The following is a 22,858-nucleotide window of genomic DNA, read 5'->3' as shown; positions in this document are numbered from 1 at the left end:
CCACGAGTCCAAATCTGGGACTGCTTAACCTGGAGAAGAGAAGGTTGCAAGGAGACTTCAGAGCACCTTCCAGCACCTGAAGAAGGCTTACATGTGAGCTGGAGAGGGACTCCTCATCAGGAACTACAGTGATGGGACAAGGAGCAACAGGTACAAATTGAAAGAGGGAAAATTTAGATATTAGGAAGATGTTGTGAGGGTGGTGAGGTACTGGAACAGGTTGCCCCAGGGAGGTTGTGGATGCCTCATCCCTGGCAGTTTTGGGGTTGGATAAGGTCTTGAGCAGCCTCAGTAGTGGGAGGTGAGGGTTGGGCCTAGATGATCTTTAAGGTCCTTTTCAACTCTTAACATTCTATCATTCCATGAATAACCTAAATTCAAACTGCCATTGTAACAATTAAAACAATTATCCTGCATGCCTTGGGGTGTCACAAAATAACATTAGACTGATACTTGTTAGAACACTGTCCTGATTCTTCTTTCATCTGTGTTTTTTAGAAGTAGGCAAGTTCAAAGACATGGATCCTTCTGCCATAACCAAAAGGTGCCTCCTGATACCCAGAAAAATTGCAAAGAAACCCAAAAGCAATCTGTTCCTCCTCTCCTCCTCCCTTCTTCCTGAAAAATCAATAAAAGCCCCCAGACACAGGCAGTGTATTTATGAGGTAACTTACAGCAGAAATCTGTTAGTTTTGTCTTAAGATTTCCAAACACTAACCTTGAGAGGAAAATTATGCTTTACAACAGAGCTGATCTGCAAATAATTGTTGCATCAAATTCCTGTAGCAGCAAACCCTACATTTTATGCTATCATCTGGTGGCACTGTTATACAGCCTGCAACATCTCTGTTTTCAGCACTGGGCTCTGGGAGTGCACACTGTGCTCCATTTACCCTGGGGTTACCTAGGACCTCCCAGGAAGCTTTGGGATGGGGGAACCCAGCTGACCTGGACACTGGGTTTTGTTTTGGACTTCAAAATACAGCTGATCTCCCAAAACAGGCAGTGACATTTGGGAAGAACACATATCTAAACTCCATCTCAAGGCTGGCGTTGGTATAGATAATAACAATTTGCAAGTAAGTTTCATATTTCTGATACTTCTTCCATAAGCAAGACACTAGCAAGCTAACTGAAGACATAGCAGGTTTCAGTGGGAAAAAAATAAAAAACAGAATAAAGCTGTTGTATTTCTGCAGATGGTTTTAAGGGAACTTGTTTCACTGAGCAGATAAATATGAAGGTCATGTGGTATAACCCCCAGAAAATAAGAATAACTGCAAATATTAACAATCTGTCCAGTTTGTAGAGATAATATTTTAACTGCTTCCTTTAACAAAGATAGAATAAAATATACATTGTGCTAAAAAACCCCAAATCAAACTGACCAAACCTGCATCTTCCAGATAGTATCCTAATTTACAGGCAGAGGATGAACATTCAAAACTGAAACATCAGTTATGCTAATAAGCAACAGATATCTCTTCAGTGTATGAGGTTAGATAGCACTATACATAATTTTGCATTCATACTTATGATGTGTATTGGTTAGAAAAACATGATCCCACTCAAGTCCCTAACAACTAAAAATCAAATTATATTTAGGTTTTCCCCTTCTATTTTTACATCCTATTCACATGTAAGTCATCCTGACAGTAGGAAAGGAGAAGTGTAAGTCTGCAAGGCAGTGGGTACCTAAAACAGACTAAATGTTCCCACCTTTTCCCCTCACAAAACTATAACTGAAATTATCAATATACAAGAGCTGAGATTTCTGTATTTTTCCTAAAAAGGTACATTACCTAGAAATCCTCTCCCTGTTCTTTAAAATTAAAAATGTCTTAATACCAAATGTGATGGATAGGAATGTTGTCAGCAGAACAAGGATCTGAGAAGGCTTGTTAATTAACAGAACACTGGATTGTGGTACGAGACAGGGCTTTTCTGATATTCCATATGTCTACTTGTGTTTTTATCAAGTAAATATCTTTGATAGCTCTGCTCTTCTTCATTGCCTGGGCTCCACTCTCATTTACTTGCACATCTAGCCTTGTGCTGCTCTCTTCCTGTATTGGTGCTTCACTGACACTACACTCTTCATATCTGTGGTGCTGCCATTCTTGACTCCAACACTTTTCCCTGCAATCTCTTTATTTACCCAAGCAGAGTTTAATAACTCAGGGTTTATTCAGATGAACTATACATCCCTCAGACATATTTATTTCAACTCTATGAAAGAAAGCATCTTTTAGCCTTTCTTTGCTAAGTAATTTAGACTGTAGTTGTAATAAAGAGGTTTTTTCCTTTCTCAGCGCAAGACAGCTTTGCTATTCATGTGTAAAAAATAAAGTATCCTTTTTTCAAGTTGTCCTTAACTGTCACTTAGCACATTCTCCCTCTTGAAAAATACAAAAATGTAATCAGTCAAAAGAACTTGCAGCATCTTGTTCTTAGCAGAATAGAGAAAAATATTTATTGTTCTGAAGAAGTTTGCCAACTATCCGAAAGCAAATGAAGTTATGCTTTTTCTGTCTCTGGTAGACGAAATAGGAAAATCAATTTATGGCAAATATGGTGGTAAAGCAGTGAAAGAGATGGATCTTTTAAAAGACCATCAAATACAGGAACCTCATTCAATGAACACTGAGACACTGAGTTGAACACAATCCATCTTTATTAATGGGGCTTATTGGAGAAAGTGTTTTCTGGCAGGTCATTTACAATCATATGTAACAATGACATGGTATTCCTAAGCCTGCAGTATTCCACTTGGTTATATTCTCATTCAAAAAGGCAATCCTTCAGAACCACCTTGTCAGGGAAAAATAAATTCTCCTCTCTTGGAAGAGCCTGTTGTAGGGTTCAAAATGAGCCCTTTACTTCTTAAATTATCTATATTTAGTCTCATATTTTTTAATTGTGATGAATTACAGTCCCACTAGTAAACCTAGCAGAGAAACGTGGTGTTTAAGGAAGGCTAAACTGCTTGGGCTTGGTTTGTTTTCCAGCAAACATTTAATAAGAAATAAGTTTTATGGTTTTCATTTGGCATATTATCTTCTTCTATCTGACAGGTTTGAAATGTGTGCATTCAATATCGATTAAAAAAATCACAAGAAACCAGTGCAGATTTAGATCAGTGTCAGATAACATGACAAAGGTGTTCTACTCTAACTAAAAATATCAAAATCAACTCAACTGTGCATTATGTATTTGCAATCCCACAGGGATTTATCTTTTATGACTGGAGCTGAGTTTGGGCCAAACCACTAGACAGCTGAGAGTCAGCAGTGGTGTAATTCAGCATTTTCTCAGGGTTCACACTGGTGATGGTTTCTCTCCAAGATCCCAGCAGATTTCAGTACCTAACTGATGCTAACATTAGCAGCTACGTTGGGAAGTCTTGACCTGTGAACAATCAGTGTCTCATGTTTTATTAAAATGAGAATTTATTGGTTTTAAATAGAACATGTCATCTAGTTTGTAGACAGAATTTAAGCAAATTTCTCAAATCATAATTTTATTTCCTAGTACATTTATGTTTTTAAAAAGGACTGTAGGGAGGAGCTATTTTCTCAGAGATTTATTCAGAGCAAGAACATCAGAAACTTGGCAAACTATCAAAGAGCCAACCTCAGCACTGTTTTACATAGAAGTGTAAAGAGAAAAACATAATTCAAAGTGTAGATAGGTGACAAAACCACCCAATTCCATACCCAAGTGGTCACACAGGTTCCTAAATAAATGTATGGCAAAAGTGTCTGAGAAACTTCAAGTCAACAATCCTTAGAACAGGTCACGCTTGTCACATTTCCTCTGGCAGAGGAAACAGTCTGTCATTCTATCTTCTACAAATTAAAAGAACACAAGAATCTCTCAAACATATTAATTAATGAGATTCATTGGAAACATAGCAGGCTGCTGCCACTATTTAGTTTTCATGAACGTATCTGGCCAATTAGTATCTAAATTTATAAAAAGAATTTTTGTACATGTTGAATATTTTATGCTTGTAAAGTCTGTGCATACTGCTATGTGCATACTAATGCTCTGTAATTGTGTGATGCTCAACACTGCAGTAACTCCATGATAAAATCTGTTTTTCCTGGTTCAAGATAAAAATCAGGGTTTAGTGACAACACTCAGTTCCCTTAATGTTTTTGAGGGAAAGAAGCAAAACAACCAGCCAGTTTGTTAAAATACAAAAGGACCTTCACAGCAAGCTGTTCTGGGGGTGATCCTAACTCAGAAGACCTGTCTCCTGAAAATCACATCTGACTCTTATTTACCTAGAAAAATCTTTATCTAGAAATATTTATCGAGCAACATATAGCAAAATAATACAAAATAAATATAAATAAATAATCAGAAAACATGAATACAGGAAAGGGTAAAAATTTGTTTAAAAGGAAGAAATAAAATGACAATGTTTGAAGCCCAGTGCAGTCTTTCAAGGTATTGGATAACCCCTCATGTTAAGGACCCAGAAATATTAGGCAATGGGTAAGGTCTGTTTTGGCACAGTAAAAATAGCTTGAATTACATCTTTGAATTGGATCATTCTCACAGGAAAACAACCTCCTTGAACAGGAGGGAGATGGTCCCACCCCATCATCTCAGGTGGTGGAGACTGAGGTGGGTCATGCCTCAGGATCAGTGTCCCTGAACAGATGGATTTGATCACTTTATTCCAGACTGACTTTGGTTTCAGTGTAGTTATTCTACAATAAATAAGTCCAGGTTTTGATCTTAGATTTCATGCTCACATATATGCAGTATGCAAGGAAAATCAATGGCCTCATTTACCATCTCAGTGTCAGCTCCTAAGGGTCAGGAAGTCACACTGCAAACAGGTTACCAGCAGTATTTGTGGTTTGATCCTTTCCATAATATTTTTTTCTACCCCCACACCCCTCATCTCAGAAGGGCTTTTTATGGATTTAAAGAAATTTTAAGGGAACAAATAAAAAATATATGAGGACTTTTGACACCATCAATAAAGTTGAGTTTCTGATTAATGCCCCAAAATCATAGCTTTCATGATACATGTACAGAGAACTGAAACAATCACTAAAACAGAAATATCACACTCCCCTTGGACCAAGAGACCTCCCATGATATTTTAAGACATTTAAACATTTTTTTTTTCTGAGAGTGGAGAATCAGAAAAATTCAGCTACCTTAAACTTTATTTAAACTATAAATACAACAAATTTTTATAATCAATTTTAGTGCATTTTTAGCCATATAGAATTATTGAGCTGTCTGAAAAAATTGCACTTGATTTCAGAATGAATAAAATACAAATAATCACAACAGGTGCTTTGGTGTGCTAACATTCCCTGCACTTATAGAAGATGGAGTTGTTGGGTCTTAAAAACAGCACAACCTCTGTGTGCATGCTCTTGCACAGGGAAAAAATGTTTTTCCTTACATTAAGCCTAAATCTCTTATATTTCAATCTCTAGGCTGGCTGTGTGCCATTGTCCTGCCTTGCACCACTGCAAAGAGCAGACTACAGATATCTCATTGGCAGCCTCCTTGCAGACAGCAACAGGCTGCTGTAAGGTGCTCCTCAGCATGTCCCTTCTCCAGCTCCCTCAGTTGTTCCTCACAAGGACCCCTGATGACCTTGGTGACTGCTGTCTTTAGAGTTTTTTCCAGCCATGAAGGATTCAAAACGCTAGGGCCACAGTGCCCCAACATGGACACACGGCTGCTCTGGAAGGTGATGACCATTGGAAGAGAAGCTGGACAGCCTTTGGAACAGCCCTGGAAAATCCTTTTGCCCCTTTTTGAAAAGGGGTCTAGAATTTGCCTTTTCCAAGACATCACGGGCCTCCCATGATCTCCATAACCTTTCAACAATGAGAACCTCACAGTGACTTCAGCAGTTCCTTCAGCATCCTTACTATGTGTTCTGGTGGGTCCCATCACCTCATGTGGATCAAGATTTTTCTCAGATCCACTGACTTAGCCCTTTTCCACTACTAGTAATAATTGTTCTCCCAGAACTCTGTCTCCAGATTCAAAAGCCTCAGTCTTATCTGCCTCTGCTATCACTAAATCACCCAGCTATTTCAGCACTGAATCAGTATTTTCCTTCTTTGTTCTTGCACTGCTAGGAGGAAGGCTCTGCTATTTCCCAGTACTCAAAAGACTGGTGCTCAAGGCACACTATGTTAGAAATCATGTCCTTTTTTCTCTGCCATTTTTCTCTTCTACAGAAAGCTCCAATGAGAGAGAGACTGAGGATGATGCAATCTCTTAGAGCTGAGAGCTTATAGGTCAGATCAGGTTTTTATTTCTTTCCCCAGGGATTCAAATTTTAGTATCCCAAGAGTACACATGATTAGCTGATCTTGCAAGCTGGGTAGCTTGTCTACAGAACTCTAAAAGATTTCATCTTTATCCTGACGTAAAACAAGAAAATTAGAAAATCCTGAAATATTTCTTGCCCAAAATGACTCAGCAGATGATATGATAGCATTCTATATGATTAAAACCAAAACCAGATGCTAAGAAAAGGGAAATACTGAAATGAAAGGACATTAATGAGCATCACTTTTCTGGTGGATGCTGTCTCTATAGCTCAGAACTAATTTATATTCAAAGGATATGCAGAGTATCTGTAAAGGACAAAAGAAGGATACAACATTAAAAACTGGCTTGTAATGGCTCCAAGTTTGAAATACTAAAAAAGAGAAAAACAAAGACATGAATAAATGCTTGCTTGCTCATCCAGAGTAGCTATGTGATCTGAATCACTAATAAAAATCTTCAGAAATGTTGAATGAGTAAGGATTTTGCATAGTTACTGTTGCTACGAGAGACACTTTCCATATTATCCACACATTCCACAAATTATTTCCCTTTCCTTATCACTCACAAACAGGTAATGAGGTGCTAGGAAAATAGCCTCCTCCTCTAAAAGTTTATGAAACTATATTTGAAAGAAGGCAGTCAGAATGATGCTTTTCAAAAAGTACTGAGTGTTCAATAAAGAAATTATAAGTGGAGTGAATGGGACAGAGTCAAACTCTGCAAATGTGTCCAAGCAGCACCTGGATCCTCTGAGGCAGAGTTGGAAGCTTCATCTCCCAGCTGTCCTTCTCTAAAAGTGAGAAGATGAAGCTGAAATTTACAGCACCTACTGCATCAAACTCCACCATTTATCTAACAGCTAACACACCTATGTATGTTTTGTGCTTTGCTAGTATGAGCAACAAATAAGCAAAGTAATTTGGGAGCCGCTACAAAAAAGAACCACATTCAATTATGCAGAAGAGTAGAAGCAAATATATTCAATGGCCAAATGGCAAGAATGTTATTTGGAAAGAAAGTGAAGTATTTTTTGCAGGAAAACCTCTCTACAGTAAAAACACTAAATATCAGATAATGTCTTCTAAAAAGAATAATATCTTTCTAGAGTATCCCAAAAAACATCTTGCAGAACAGGAAGAGGTTTGCACACTGAAAACAAGAGTACCACAAGTCACAATTTCTGTCTTTCAAACAAATTTTATGCTTATTTTAGAGGAGAATATAAAAGGCAACCTCCTAACTCTGTTTTTAAAGTGACTCGATAGCAGGTAGTCCCATGAGGTAAACTCCATAAAACTCTCAGCTTGATTGTAAATAAGCTTGTATTTTCAGGTGGATCAATGTTGTCCTTTTCCAGTTTTGAGTCCAATAGCAGATTCACTGTAATGTCTGACTAGCTCTCTCACAGCAGCTCCAATAGCTCCAGCAGTGTGAGAGATCTCTGAGATATGAAATCACCACTTGAACTGATCTTAATACCAAACATTAATTTTATATTGGCAGATTCTGTGACACTACATAAATTTAGTAATAAATGTGTATGAATTCACATTTAAACAGATATTCCTGACATATTTTAAAGTAATATTTTTATGGAAACAAACTGGAATGCATGCAAACAGCAAGAAAATTAATCTACTGCATATCTAAACAAAATTATATTTATTTATGTTTCCAATTCATTGCAACAGTCATGCCTTAAATAGACTCACTGGAAAGCATATATCCCAAAGGTTAGGTATAATCGTATCTACTAAATAGTAGCTGGTCACTTTTCATTTAATTCTTCCTTTCATAACAGGAAGAATGGATTTATTAATCACTTGAAAGATACATTATGTTTTAGGTTTCCCCATAAAATAATTTTTAATATACTCTCACTTTCTAAATACTGTTTTGTTTAGCTTTGTGCATTAGAAATAATTCCAGTTACCAGTTAACACTTATATTTCTATTCATTAAAATCTTTGGAATATCTATCTTCTTTTCACAACAATACATTTAGAAGTACTGAATTATTAGAAGTGACTTGGGGGTGCTGGTTGACAAGGAGCTCAACATGCCCCAGCAATGTGCACTGGCAGCCCCAAAAGCCAAATGTGTCCTGGGCCTCATCACAAGCAGTGTGGCCAGAAGGTCAAGAAAGGTGTTTCTGTCACTACTCCACTCTCTGAGACCCCTCCTTGAGTATTGCTTCCAGCTCTGGCACCTGCTGGAGCCAATCCAAAGGAGAGACACCAAATGATCCCATGGCTAAAGCACCCCTAGCTATGGAGTCAAGCTGGGAGAGTTGGGGTTGTTCAGCCTGGACAAGAAAAGGCTCCAGGGGAATCTTACAGCAACTTCCCAGTATCTACAAGAAGGGAGCATAGCAGAAAGATGGAGAGGGACTTTTGGCATGGGTATGAAGTGATAGGACAAGGCTTTAAACTAAAAGAGGCTTAGTTTAGATACTGCAGAGAATTCTTTACTGTGAGGGTGGCGAGGCATTGGCACAGATTACCCCAGAGTAGGTGTGGACACCGCATCCCTGGAAGTATTCAAGGCCAGGCTGGATGGGGCTTTTAAAAACCTAGTCTAGTGCTAAGGTGTCTCTGCCTATGGCAAAGGCATTGGAACTAGATGAACTTTAAGGTCCTTTTCAACCCAAACCGTTCTGTGATTCTAAACTAATCCCTAAAAAAAACTAATCCCAGCTAAATTTGAAGCAACTACTCACTGAAACTTTGTCTCTTACAAACAAGATTAGGAACTCACATAAGCATCAGTCTTTTCCCAGTTATCACTTTGGCATTAGCTACCAGACAATTGTTTTGGAAACTTAGTCAATTAATATGTATTTATTCAGATTTGCTTATCCCAAAAGCTTAATTTCTCTTCCACACTGATTTTATATTAGTTAATTCAGAGCACTAATATGGCAAGGTTAAGCTAGCAGAAAATATTTTCTCTGTTAAGAATTCTACTGACCTCATTTGCAGGAGAGAGTGAAGGAGAAAAGGGTTTTTTTCTTTTTTTCCTCTTTTTTTTTTTTTTTGCAAGTTGAACATGAAATTAACTTTTTTTAAAAATGGACCACTGTAGGGAAAGGAACTTTGGCAATTAGTATTTCCCAAGTGTCCCTATGCTGCATGTCATGTACATATACATACTTAGGCATTGTGTCTAAACTGCTAAGTGTGTGTAGTTGTAGCAGCAACACCTTCCACTGATGACAGAGATTGTGCCAACAAAAGATGTCTCCTGAGGCAGTTGATGGTTGTTCTAAATGAAATGAGCTGTCCTAGCAAGAGCCTGAACAGCAACACTTGCATTAAGGCAAGATACAATGAAAAAAAAAAACAAACCAAAAAACCTGAATTCCTCATCTCCCCACCAATACTGTACTATAACATTTTCTAGTATGAACTTCTGCCCTTTTTCATAATTTCTTTTGCCTGATCAGAAAAATATTTTTATCCAACCTTCTTATTTTTAAATCATGTATTTACTCTATAGCAGTGCTGTAGTTTTATTTTAATGGCAGAGAGAACAAAATAAGGGCTTTTACATCTACAAAACCAGGCTTATTAGGTAGGCAGTCCAATGGCTATGCCCTCTCAGAGGTATCTAAGCACAATACACCAGGCTTGCACAGCTGAGCATACACCTCAAATGCATGTCTCTATAGGGTAACATTTACTACTTCATTCACCTTAATAAATTGCTAAAAGTATATCCTGAGGCATCATACTGTGAAGAATAGTCCTACAACCCTTCAGCTGGGTCCTACAAATAACACAGCTGAGATGCAGCCACCTACAAATGGCTGTACCTCTTGTAGTTGGACAGGGCATTAGGCTGACACAGCCTTACTGCTTTGAATTCAGGTTACTCATACGATTCTCCATTGTTTAATATTTCAGCCTCTTTTTCAGAGTGCTGAAGACCCAGGTACCTTCTTTTTCTCTTTTGAGGGAGTTGCTGAACAAAAAGCACTTCAGAAATAAGTGGCCTGGATTTTTAAGTGCTTGAAGCATCTAAAAAGTCTAATTTTAGGTTTTTATTTTTAAGGGTCTTGGGTGCTGTTTCTAGAGTTCTCCAAAAAACTTCATCCAACCCACCATACAGACTGTTTTTCCTACACTCATCTTATTAATCTAGAGGTTCCCACTCAGTTTCTTCACACCAGTTCAGCACTGGAGGTGCTGGAGCCTTCCTGCCTGCTGAGCCTGCCATATGGAAGAGCTATTTATCCCCCTCACTGACTCTCCATTTTTTTTCCATTTCAACCAAGCATACAACTTGTTCCCCATTGCCTATTCCTATCAGTTCTTCTCTTTCTTACCTACTTTCCCCCCCACTTTTAAAAAGCAACTAGACTCACTAAGTTTGGAAAGCACCTGAAGTATAGTCTGTAGGAAAGATGAAATGCAAAATAAGTAACTTGTTTATAGCTATCTAAAGTAGAAGCATGTGAGCAGTGCTGATGAAATTTTAAAATCTCTTGGAATTACCAGACATTCCTTACTCATTACTTAATCAGTTTTAGAAGGTCTGGGTAAATCTGTGTGCACATAAGGTGGCACAAACAAAAAATTAAAAATATTCTGATGCTAGAGAACCTTTATAAAGCCAACCTCTTAGACAATTGCCTGTGCCTACTCACAGTAGCTGCAAGCATACACAAGCTGCTACAATTTCTTCTGCAAGGCATATGTGTGCAAGGAAAACGCTCACATCTCTGGATCTGCAAAGCAGAGTCTGATTTATAGAACAGTGTCTGAAGTGCTTCCTGCATAGCCAAATCAAAAAAACACATATTTTTAAAATACCTTTGATTTTTTAATACTTCCCATGAATTGGTGAAGTAAAACTGGTTACACATTTCTTACACATAATCATAAGTTGCATGGCTATTTAATAAAATGGACAGATATTAACAAATCCAGTTAGGCCCTGAAATAAGTTTTAGTTTAATAGACAAAGTAATGCTGACAGTTCCATTTTAAAGCACAAACTGTCTATATGCACAAATCTAAACATAGATGTGATACTTTTTTATATATATTTGAACTCAGTTGTCACATCTATAAAGTACCTTACACATCATGATAATTACTTAAAATAAATCCTTAAAGAGCAAGAGAGTAACACAAAACACATTTGGCACTTGTTAGCTCAAGCTGAGTTACTCACTGCCATAAACACTGTCATTTGCCAATTTGTTCTGAGGTTAAAGTAACAGAATACTAATTTTAAAATAAAAGAAAAAAGCCAGTTGAGAGCATTACTTTTCTAACATATTTTCTCAATCCATTTGCTTGATCTTGAACACAGGTTGCTTTCAGTAGAACAACACGAAAACAAGGGCAAAACAAGGTAAACCTCTGTGTAATTGTATTAAGCTGGCCACAGATCTATTGTGCTTCATTATGCTATATAACAGCCAATCTTACACAGAACATCACAGGAATCCAAGGGGTTTTTCTATTTTAGAGTAAGGGTCTGTTACAGGTGTGTCAGTAAATTCATCCTCAGAAAGTAACAAATGATTAAATATCAGAAGTTATTTTTGAGACAAGTGGCAGAAAATTTATTTTAAGTCAAGAGGGTGATATAGGTCATAAATTAACATATGCTCTAAGAAGATAATTATTCTTTCAGGTACCAAAGCCTGACTTTGGTCAATATTGGTCGTGATTCAATATTGGAGCAACTCAGTCAGTACAGTAAACACGTTCATCTGGTCAGTACTGTGCTGTCCAAGGTTAAACCATTCATTTTCACAGTCATCAGGAACGTGTGCCATCAAACATTTGAGAAGATACAGAGCAGCTCTTGTCTCTTTAATTTGCCTGTCAGCAAGTCAGACATAATGCACTATGCAGTAATACTGGTTCTAGCAACTTAATCTTTGTGATTTAGACAAGTCCCATAGACAAGGTTGTGTGTATAAGAACAGAAAACCAACACCTCTCCCATCCTGGGCCAGTCCAGATGACTCTGGTCTCTCCCAGTACTCTGTACAAGGATAACAGAAGATGATATTTGGAAAAAACATGCAAGTTTGGCCATTTTCTGTGGTCTGTTCCCCTCATACTTCCCTAGGGTCTGCAACTGTTGTTCACTAACGTCGGCATCTGTTTATGGGCAAGTTGCCCACAACTGCTGTTGTCTGGGGGCACACTGTCCATGTTCCAGCAGGACAGGCAGAGAGGCAGTGGAGTATCCACCCCTGGAGACTGTCAAAACTCAGCAAGACAAAGCCTTGGCTGTTCTATCTGGTGCTGGCTGAGGTCCTGCTTTGAGCAGGACACCAGACTATACAACCTTCAGAGGCCTTTTCCAGTCAAGAAGTCTGTCAAAAAAGTGCTGCAAAATATCCAAACAAATTATTCAAATGTACAAACAACATTCTGTTGTTTCAGCACAGAGGTTACATCCTGAGCAGCTAGGGCTCAGAGCCTGTGATCACTCGAAGCACATATAGATTGGAGTTCACAATATAAAGATTGTATAAAGAGTCCCAAAAGAAATTGCAGTGAGTCAAATTTAAACACAGAGAAAAATTTTTGGGCATCACAAAATGCAAACACATACAGTCATTGACCACTTAAAATAGAGACTTCGTTATTAAAATGGGTAGATTGCTAATGCAGTTTCCTTCTTTAAAAGCAACATAACTTACAATGACATCCAGTTTCAAGGGCTCAGACATAACACAGTGAAAGATGTCTAAGGAAACACATTTTTCTTAGTCTTTTAGACAAGTGAAAGACATGTAAATAGTTCCCTTGGCGCAGAAGAAACAATCACATTATACTGCAATAATTCAACAGCTCACAAACTATTGCCAAGCAACAGGACGAGAGGCAATGGGCAGAAATTGATGCATGGGAAGTTCCACCTGAATATGAGAAAGAACTTCTTTACTGTGCAGGTGACTATGCACTAGAACAGGTTGCCCAGAGAGGTTGGGGTGTCTCCCTCACTGGAGATATTCAAGAGCCATGTGGACACAATCTTGTCCCTTGTGCTCTGGGATGAGCCTGCTTGAGCAGAGAGATCAGACCAGATGATCCACTGTGGTCCCTTCCAACCTTGCCAAAAGGAGTCAAGCACAATCTCAAAATTATTTGTGGGGAAGCAGGCTGCAAAACATGTTCTGGGGTGCCTAAGATGGTTTTGAAGACTTATGCAGATGCTGACATTCCAGATGAAAATCCAGAAAACCAAAATATTCAGGGAAAGATACCAATAAGCCCCATACAAAATTCTTCATGCTCAGTATGCCTCCTCCCTCCCCAAACTGGAAATCCTTCCTAATCAGGAACTTTCTAAACAATCTCTGCTGAAATTCCAATGCAATCCACTGTAAGAATGACATTTTTCCTAAAGCATCCCCTTCAAAATTGCTTTTATGCCTTCTTCAATACTTCTTCTTATGGAGAAAAAAAAAAAAGGAGCAAAAAAGAGTTCAGGTAAATAAAGCAGGTTAATTCTTTAGAGCAATTTGACATCAGCATTAAGATATGATAACTTATTGCTCACTGTGAGCATTTGTAAACTTATTAGCCAGCTGCAATTAAGCAAAAAAAATAAACCACAAATGAAGGAACAGCCCCTGCTTTCAGAAAAAGCACATTTGATTTTTCCTGTGGAAGAAAACTCACCAATGGTGTAATATCTCTTCAGGTCGCTCCTCCGCGGGTTGCGCCTCTGGCTGTTGGTGCTGCTCTCCTGCTCCTCCTCGGGAGCCGCGGTCTGAGGGGCAGGTAAAGGTCTGCTGGGCTGAGGTGTCTGAGCTTCTGCTGCCACTGGGTTGCATCCTGGCCCACTAATATCCACCGACTGGGACTTCTTCTTTAATCTAAAGGCAATTTAAAACAGTAAAGTATTACTAATCATCATTCTATACCTAGATTATGTGTAGAATAACAATGATGTTCTACTGTTCATTGTACAATAATTCATGCATGTCACAGCCGAACAGGGAACAGCAGTGATAAATTAGCCCTTGCATCAATTTCCCCTTTCAGGTTCTGCTAAATCAGTTACAGCACATCCATCTCCCATGTAGCTGCAAATAGTAAACTGCCCTCAGATCAGCCTGCAGAGCTGCTTGAAGGATCAGTCCCTAATCTATTTCCAAGCCAAGCTGCCCACCATTACCCTATCATTAAGTTGCTTGGCTTAAGTTTCCATAGATGAAGGGAGTACAAAGAAATTAAATAATTTGCACAAAGTCACTGAAAGCCATGAGAGAAAAGAATTGATGTATGATCTTCTGAATTCAGTTGTAGTTCTACAACTGCATTTTCCATTCTGCAATACTTTCAACACATTGTTTCTCAAGAATCCCACTAAAGTCAGGTATCATTTTTGCACTGCTATAACAGTCAAAAAAGAAAAATAAATTCTCTTTTCTGCAGAAGAAATTAGTGTTCAGCTCATTGCTGGTAGACAGGTATTGCATGAATTAGTAACCACAATATTCTGGGCCCAATTATCAAACTAGTTTTTTACCCCTCTAGTTGCATACACATCCAGACATAACATCACAATTTGTGCACAAATATATTCTGAGACATTGTCAAAATCCTTTTGAAAGTCCTTGGAGGCAAATGACATTATCACTCTCAACTCCTCTTCAGATCTAGGCATTTTATCAAAGTTCTGAGGGAAAGACTTAACTAACTCTCAAACCCTACTTTGGAGTGGGGTGAGTACCCCCTGTCACTGGTTCACCATAGATCTGGTATCTCCACTATCTCTAGCAACATAAAATAGAGGTTACTATGCTGCTAAAGTTATTGAATAGAGACAAATGACCTGTTACAATGGAGTTCACAGCATTGTACAAAATACAAAATACACACTGGATTTTGTCAATACTTTTCTTAAATTAGGTCTCTATAAATATATGTAGCTGACTACATTATTTGATCCTGGAAATAAAAGGTTTATGACATTGCAGTGAGATATTGATTTGAGAAGAAGGGTTCATAACAACGCTGAAATTTCGAAGCAAGTGAAGTAAAATGATAAAGTTCTGCAATGCTAGAAGATAATTTTATTAGGCTAACAATTCAACGCTAAGCATCCCCCTCTTAACTCTGCAATTCCTTATTTTTCAAACATTTTCTCCAGGTATTGGCTGCAATTAAACAGCATAGACTACTCCACTGAGCATGGAATCTGCTAGTTTAAGATATTAACTGATTAAATGTTGTCATAATAATAACTGCTCTATATAGGTTGGAAAATACACAGGTGATGATCAGCCTCTGGAAGTTATGATAGTGTATCAATGTATCAATGTAATTCAAATACTATGAATAACACTGTGAGGGCAAAATAACTATACTATACTCATACAGAGTATTGCTTAGTCCAGAGAAAGGACTAGAAGTTAGAAAATTGGCAGTTAGAAATTAACTTCTCCATGCCATTCAATTTTCACTAGAATCTTTTTCTGGACTAATTCAGAGTGTCTTGCATTTGAAGTAGTGGTTCTCAGCTCCAATTGCTCCACATAAACAGTTTGGGTTGACAGGGACATTTATCACTCCTACATATAAGCAAGGCTGTACTGCATCATCTAGACAAATATATCCAACAAGTCCATCAATGGATATCTTTCCAGCCTCCAGCAGATTCTGGTTTATGGGTTTTCTGGAGTTAGACACTGCACCTTTGGATTTATATTTCTTGGTTTGTCCTTAATTACTCCAGAACTCATTGAAAGTTCTGAGGTAGGCAGCATCCAGCCTTGACGGTTTCTGGTTTAACACTGCACTGTGTTCAGACAGCAACACCAGTAGCTTATTTTAATGACTTACAAGAGTGAAATTATGAGAAACAATGAACAACTACTGCTCCACATAAACCAGCTGCTTACATTGCTCTTGCTGTTCAAAGAGTCCTAGAGATACGGGATAAAACTATCACTGTGAAAAAACTATCCTTACTTGAAGGGCCTCGGTCAGTGGACCCACATATGGAGTCAGTGGAGACACAGCTTGGGACAAACTAACAGCACTATGAGCACTGTTATAAAGCAAGAATATAAAAGCAAGAATGGGCAGGGAATCCTCTGAGTAAACATTGTGTGAGAAAAAAAGAAAGCTCTTTTGCTTGAAATTATGTTCCTGAAACTGAGACGTTGTTGTTAACACTTCCAGCTTTAAGCTTACAGCTGGTCAAATATATTTACCTAAAATGAAGGCTGGAATATTTCACTGAATTATTAACAGTGAAGTGCTGTTCTATCATAATGTTATTCTGCTATATTGTTGAATATACCATCTCTCAGGTGATATAAAAAGTCTTTGTAATTCCTTACCACTAGAAATCTTTGAAGATTTAAAGGATGACTTCTGAGAAGAAAATCACTAGTTTTTAAGAAGCAGTGCTCTACCTCAGACCACAGATTTCACTGTGATTGCAGGGTATTGCTTTTGTGTTTTGCAAAATAGCTGTGGGCAAAGAGGCTGCAAAGTGTTCGACACGTCTCCATAATCCTGAGGCCTCCAGATCAATAAGGGTACACATGTCCTGCATTATGCAAGTCTATGTTCTGCCCCAAAGGAAGACAGCAGGTGAGTGGAAATAAATGTTACAAATTGAAAAATACTGCTATGATTTATACTTTCAGCTGTGTTATGAACACATTCTTCATCACCAAGGCTGTCTGAAGGACAGTCCAATTAATAAAGCTGTCTGGAGGTAGCTAATAAAATAGCTTGCTGCACTGTGGGGAACACCAGATTGTTATTACAAATGCACTGTCTATTCTTCTACCATCACATAAGAATAAAGGGATAATACCTGTCATCTGCACAGTAAAATTTTCACATGGCCTTTTTGAAGTGACTTATGATTAATAAATTACTTGGTTGAAATGTCTGTAGCAAATTAATGTCAAAAAATTATCTATTCTTGCAATTGAGAATAATTTAAAAGTAAGACTTCCAAAGAAATAAGTACCAAAATTAACAAAGCAGGAGCATGGCAACCAAGCAAGTGCATGTAATATTGTCAGATTGGGAGACCATGGTGACAGTGCTTTTGCTGGCAGGAAAGATACAGGGTCTGAATTAATCCAGACTGCAATAACAGGGTCAGCTGAGCAGGACACAGGTTCAAGCAAGGACACAATTTTATGGCAATGACTTGACAAAAACAAGCAGTTTAATGCATCTTCCTTCAGCCCACCTTAATTGTATATTGATACAGCCATGGCTAGCAAATAGTTTGAAAAAACACTTAGAAAAAACACTGTATCCTCAGTAGACCACATATCTGGAAAGTAAGTCTGAGTTCTGCATGCATTTTGAAGCCAAGAGAATGAATTCTACATAAGCCTGACCCTTCTCCAACACCCTGCTCTATTACTAGCTTTGTGTTGCACTTGGCTTTGGGTTTTCTGCTGTTTTTTTTTTTAAATATACTACAGCCGCACAGTTGGGCTGAAATTATTTATTCCTTGTCAGAAAGAAATCTGAACATGAAATGTCTTGGGATCAAAGTCCTCATTCTTCCTTTGTTTCAGGCTGCCTGCTTGTAGAAAAATAAATAAAAGGTATAAGAAATGCTGTGGCAAAACTTTTTTATCTTTTATTCTATGTATTTTGTAGCAGCCTTCACCTAACTTTTCAACAATGGACAACACAGGTCTTTCCATATTGCCTGGTGTGACACAAAATGCTGCTGCTGCAGCCTCCCAGCCAACAGCCAGATAACGATGGCTGCAAAGACAGCGCTGCACTGGTGGGGCTGGGAAATGCTTGTCTGACAGCAAGGACAAAGTCCTAACCTGGCTGAGATCTGAAGTAGAAGGGGCAAAACTTTCCTTTTCTGCAACTATGCTTAAACCATAAGAACTCCAGGGGAGAGAAAACCATGCAACAAAACTAAGAAAATCTGCATCCTTTGGGACATGTGGAATCCTGAGCTGGTTACTGCTGCTGTCTTCTGGCTACTGGCAGCTTCTGTGAATTTTGGTTGTTCTCTCCTTGGGATGTTAGAAGAGACAGGCATGTTTCTAGCAAAAGTGGCTCATTCAGAGGAGAAGCTAACATGGAATAACTCTGAAGGACCAGCTGTTGACAAGTAATCAAGACAACACATCCTAGGGCCAAAGCTGGGGTTACTCAGCTGCTGGTGACCAGATCTGTGTTTGCTTGGAACACAGCTGAGCAGCACCTTGGTTTGACACAACCCTGTTCAAACACACGCTTGATGCACCTGTTTGTGTAGTTCAATTGCACTATTGCTAATAAGCCATTAAACTCCCATTTTCTCCATCTCTATCTCACTGTATTTTCCTAGGACATAACACTGCTCATCCCAGTAACTCCAGCTGCTGAAAACCTTCTATGCAGCCTTGGTACCTCTAATCTATTGAACAGAGGCATAAATCCCAAATCTGCCTCTCTGAACTTTTTGGTTACTTATCACTGAGGGTTTGCCCATTCAGCTAATCCAGGAGGAATGTGCATCTCCGAGCTGTGTGAGATGACATCCCTGTAGGTAGATACACTGACTAGATGTTGAACTTGCACTTTATTTCTCTGTCCTTCTTCTGCATACAACTGCAAGGTTTTCTGCTGCATCTTAGAAACCACCTGACAGATGCTTTTACCTCCTCTTGCCCAGTTGGCACCCTGACTTCCCCAGCAGCACTTCCCAGGAATGGGTCACTTTGAACAGTTTCTTAACAGTTCCCTCAAAAAAAAGGTCATCATGTGCTTGGTAGGCCATACATATAGGAAGTTCTGGGGCTAGTGAATTACCCAGAAACTCTGCTTTAGAATTTATGAGCATTAGAATTTGATTCCTGGCATTCACTATCACAAATCTATTCCATTCCTAACAAAATCCATGCATTTTTTAAAATATTACAATGTCAAACTGCATTTTTTGTAAAGCAGGATGACAAAAACAATAAGGCAATATTTTCTAAAGAGATCCTGAAAGCACCTAAAACCTTCATGGCTAGTAGTCCAGACTGAAACACAAGGGGAAAAAAAAAAGAAGAAACCATTTAGGGTGGAAACAAACAGCCAAAAGAAGCATCTCAGGAGTTGGGAATCTGTACAATTAAGTCTTTGTGACTTTCTAAGAAAAAATCCCTTACTGCAACAAAGATTTGGAGGAAAGCCTAGCTCATTCTTATCTACCGAGCACAAAAATCTCCTCTCTCTGCCCCTTGTGACTATTGCAGAGATTTTACTACACAGTTAATAGGAGAAGCAAAACCTTTAATTAGAAAAGTGATGTTCACTCCTCAGAGATGCATTTAGGAATTTTGAATGCTCAGAAGAACTGGTTATGAATTTGATTTCTTTGTAGCAAGAAATGTGATTCAAACTGATGTTGACAGCCAGGTTTTATCTGATTTTGAAAAAAAAAAAAACAACAGGCAAACTTCTGTTTTGAACCCAATACTACAAAGGTTTGACAACTTAAACACAGGAGAAGGCCTAACCCCCTGATGTCTGCACAGACAGCCTGCAAGTTGTTTTATTCTCCTGTGGACACGCTGGTTGTCTCCCAGAGACAGGACAGAAATCTGCATTTGCACATGGCTGGGGCATTCTTTGGCTGCTTTGGCAAATCAGAGGGGTCAAGCAAAAGGCTTGAGGACTGCAGTCAGGCTCCACTTACCACACTTCTGCCTGCCTGCAGCATGAGGCAATGCCATGGAGGGCTGCTAGAAAATCTTTTGCTTAATGCTCTTGAATATCACCTGGTTATGGCTCTGGCCATCCCCTCCCAAAATGAAGATAGCAGAATTAGACTGGCACAGAAGAAAACTCCTGTGATGATGATGAGTTTGTTCCTCATGGCGCAAGGCAAAACAGACTGTGGGAAGGAATTACCAGCAGGGAATCACCCCACCAGCACTCAGAAAGGGGGAGGCAAATGGTTTTACACCGATGGAACTTGCAGAAGAACCAAAGGAAGGCAAGCAACATATTTGGAGCAAACACAGCTAAGTACTTCTTTGAATGGTATATGTAATTGCATGACAGAAATAATTGTACAGACCAGGAGTATCACTCGGTACAGAAAAGAAAGACACGAGTCAGGCAGAAAGCATCCATTAGAGGCTATGAAGCATGCAGGTACTTCAGCAAACAATTTCCCTGAGCCAGGGATTGCTGGAAGGTGGAGGTTTTTCACAGGGAAAGAGCCACTCGGTGCATGCTCCATCTTTTGTATTATCACTAATTATCCACTACCAAGTACTGCAGGCAACCGAGTGCAACAAACTTGCAATTCAAATCTGAATTGGCCATTATGAATTGCAGAGGAGAAGAAACCAAACACCACAAAGCAAACTAGAATTTAGGACGGCGCTAAATCAATGTCTCACAGTAAACAAACAAAAACCTGCAGAAAAGCCCTTCAGTCTGTTCCTTAATGTGTGATCATGCAGCAGAGTGTTCAGAAAATGCAAGCAGCATATGAGATCATTTGACGGCACAGAGCAAACACAACGTGATCTTCACAAGGGTGGCCATGGGAAAGGATTAGGAATGAATTCACACCTACTCAGCCCACAAAGCAATTCAAAGTGGCAGGTATGTATTAACAATGTAACACTGAGCCCAGCTTCAGCAAAGAAAGCATTGCAGGCATGAGAGCTACATGAAAAAAGAGGCATTTCAATATTATATTTTGCTTTATACTCTCAGCATTATGTATTTGAACAAGTAGAGGAAGCATACAAAACACCGTTTTTTTCCTTTATACACATTACTAAAAATTACCATGCAAAGACACAGCAATTGTTAATTGTCAGAGTACCAGAAAGCAAACCAAAACCACCTATTTTTGTGGCCACAGCACATGCAGGAAAACTGCCACCATCCCTCACTCTATAACAAAGGACAATATCGAACCAGAAGTTTTGACCAGGCTTCAGGGAGAAGATGAATAGTATCTAAATAATTGAAAAATAGCTTTTTTTGCTGTGTGGAACAGGCAACCCACACCCTTTTAACAAGATTTATAGACAAAGTTGGAGCCTCATGGGTTTCAAGGGCACATCACAGAATAAAGAGTTACAAAAATAAACACAAACCTTGTGATTATTCCTGGGAGCATGACAGCACTGCTACAGGTAAACCCTTGGAGGATCATTTACAGAAGACATAAAGATTGGTGGCTGCCAGGTTAGATCCATGAATTCCAAGCGGGAGAATCCAGAATCCCCTTGTGGTTCAAGTGTGACAAGGCATTCTCACTGCCTGGGAGAGAAGCGTTAGTGAGTCCATGGGCAAAGGAGTCAGAGTGCTCTCCACACCACACATGGGCCCAGAGATGTACATCCAGGAGGATGAGGCATGGCAGGAGCAGGGAGGGAGGTGATGATGATGATGATGATGATGATGGAGAGGAAAATGGCAGCAATCACACTAAATATATAATTTAACTCCAATAGTCATAGCATATACAATTCATTCTTCTTTTCCTGCCTAAGCCTGTGCAAGGATTAACAGCTCACGAACATATGGCTTCTCCATGGCTGTATAATATCTTACAGCTGCTTTACATCATGGAAATAATATGCTCTGCTTCTAAGGTTTGTGTTTTGTCAGGGATGAGAATTTTTTGATCTTTCAGAATTTTGAGAAGGTGGGTTGCAATGCTGTACTATTTGCTGACAGATATCTTGATTCTGGACATGTTTTAAAAGAGATGTGCAAAGTAAATTACTATTTTGAATCTCACTATTTTGTTAATAGCTGCTATACTGTTATTTAAATAACTCCCACTAGTTCCATTTTCACAAAAGCTCTTCCAGTGCATTATGCAAATCTACTTCAGTACAATTTTCATGGGTCTTGAAATTTCCAGCTCTGTCATATTCAGCCCAGAAAAATTTTCCATAATGGTTTAAAAGTGATAATGATTTCTATTTCATTCTTGTTTGTCTCATTAATGCTGCAGGATTGTATCTATTGCAGCTTTATTTATAAGGATGGATTTAAACTGTCCAGACTATTTTAAGGTTCTATCTCTAAGTCTTTACTTCACCTGGTTAGAAGTTTCTGAAATTGCTTTATTATAGGCTATGCAACCAGCACCCAGATCCTATTCCCCTGAAAATTACTGTGACATTGTCACACATCCTGTACTGTGGAGGATCACATTCTACATTACCATCTTCCCTCCCATACACTGAATTGAGAGTTTTCAAGGGCCAGGGTATCCAGTGGTCTGGGAGCTCCATGGGATGCTCTTAGACATACGGAATACCTTGCTTAAGTGAAGCCATACAAACTCATAATATTTTGCCATGTAATTAACTTTGCCATAGTATCAATTATTTTCTGTGCTAGCTGCAGGTAATTTATACATCAACAAAGCTGTTTTATACATGGACTTTAATTCAGGCAATTGCATTTACATTTCTGATTCCAGCCCTATGCTTGACTGTTTTCTGAGTTGTTTACAAGTCAGCTGCAATATCCTTGGGCACTTAATGTTCCCAAGATTGCTGTGCTATATGCAGTCATAACATGCATACATTTATGTA

At 38.7% G+C, this 22,858-nt stretch overlaps 1 protein-coding gene across 1 annotated transcript in view; it reads right to left on the bottom strand.

Moving 5' to 3' along the window:
* Nucleotides 1-22,858, bottom strand: part of OXR1 (oxidation resistance 1) — a 261,650-nt gene that overhangs the window by 117,191 nt on the left and 121,601 nt on the right. Inside the window, exon 3 of the mRNA XM_030965997.1 lies at nucleotides 13,980-14,176. Coding sequence (XP_030821857.1) covers nucleotides 13,980-14,176 — 197 coding nt within the window. The remainder of the gene's footprint in view (nucleotides 1-13,979; nucleotides 14,177-22,858) is intronic.

The sequence above is a fragment of the Camarhynchus parvulus genome, chromosome 2 (assembly GCF_901933205.1).
Source record: "Camarhynchus parvulus chromosome 2, STF_HiC, whole genome shotgun sequence".
Lineage (NCBI taxonomy): Eukaryota > Metazoa > Chordata > Aves > Passeriformes > Thraupidae > Camarhynchus > Camarhynchus parvulus.
The sequence above is the reverse complement of the archived record's forward strand: the minus strand, read 5'-3'. Positions and strand labels throughout refer to the sequence as shown.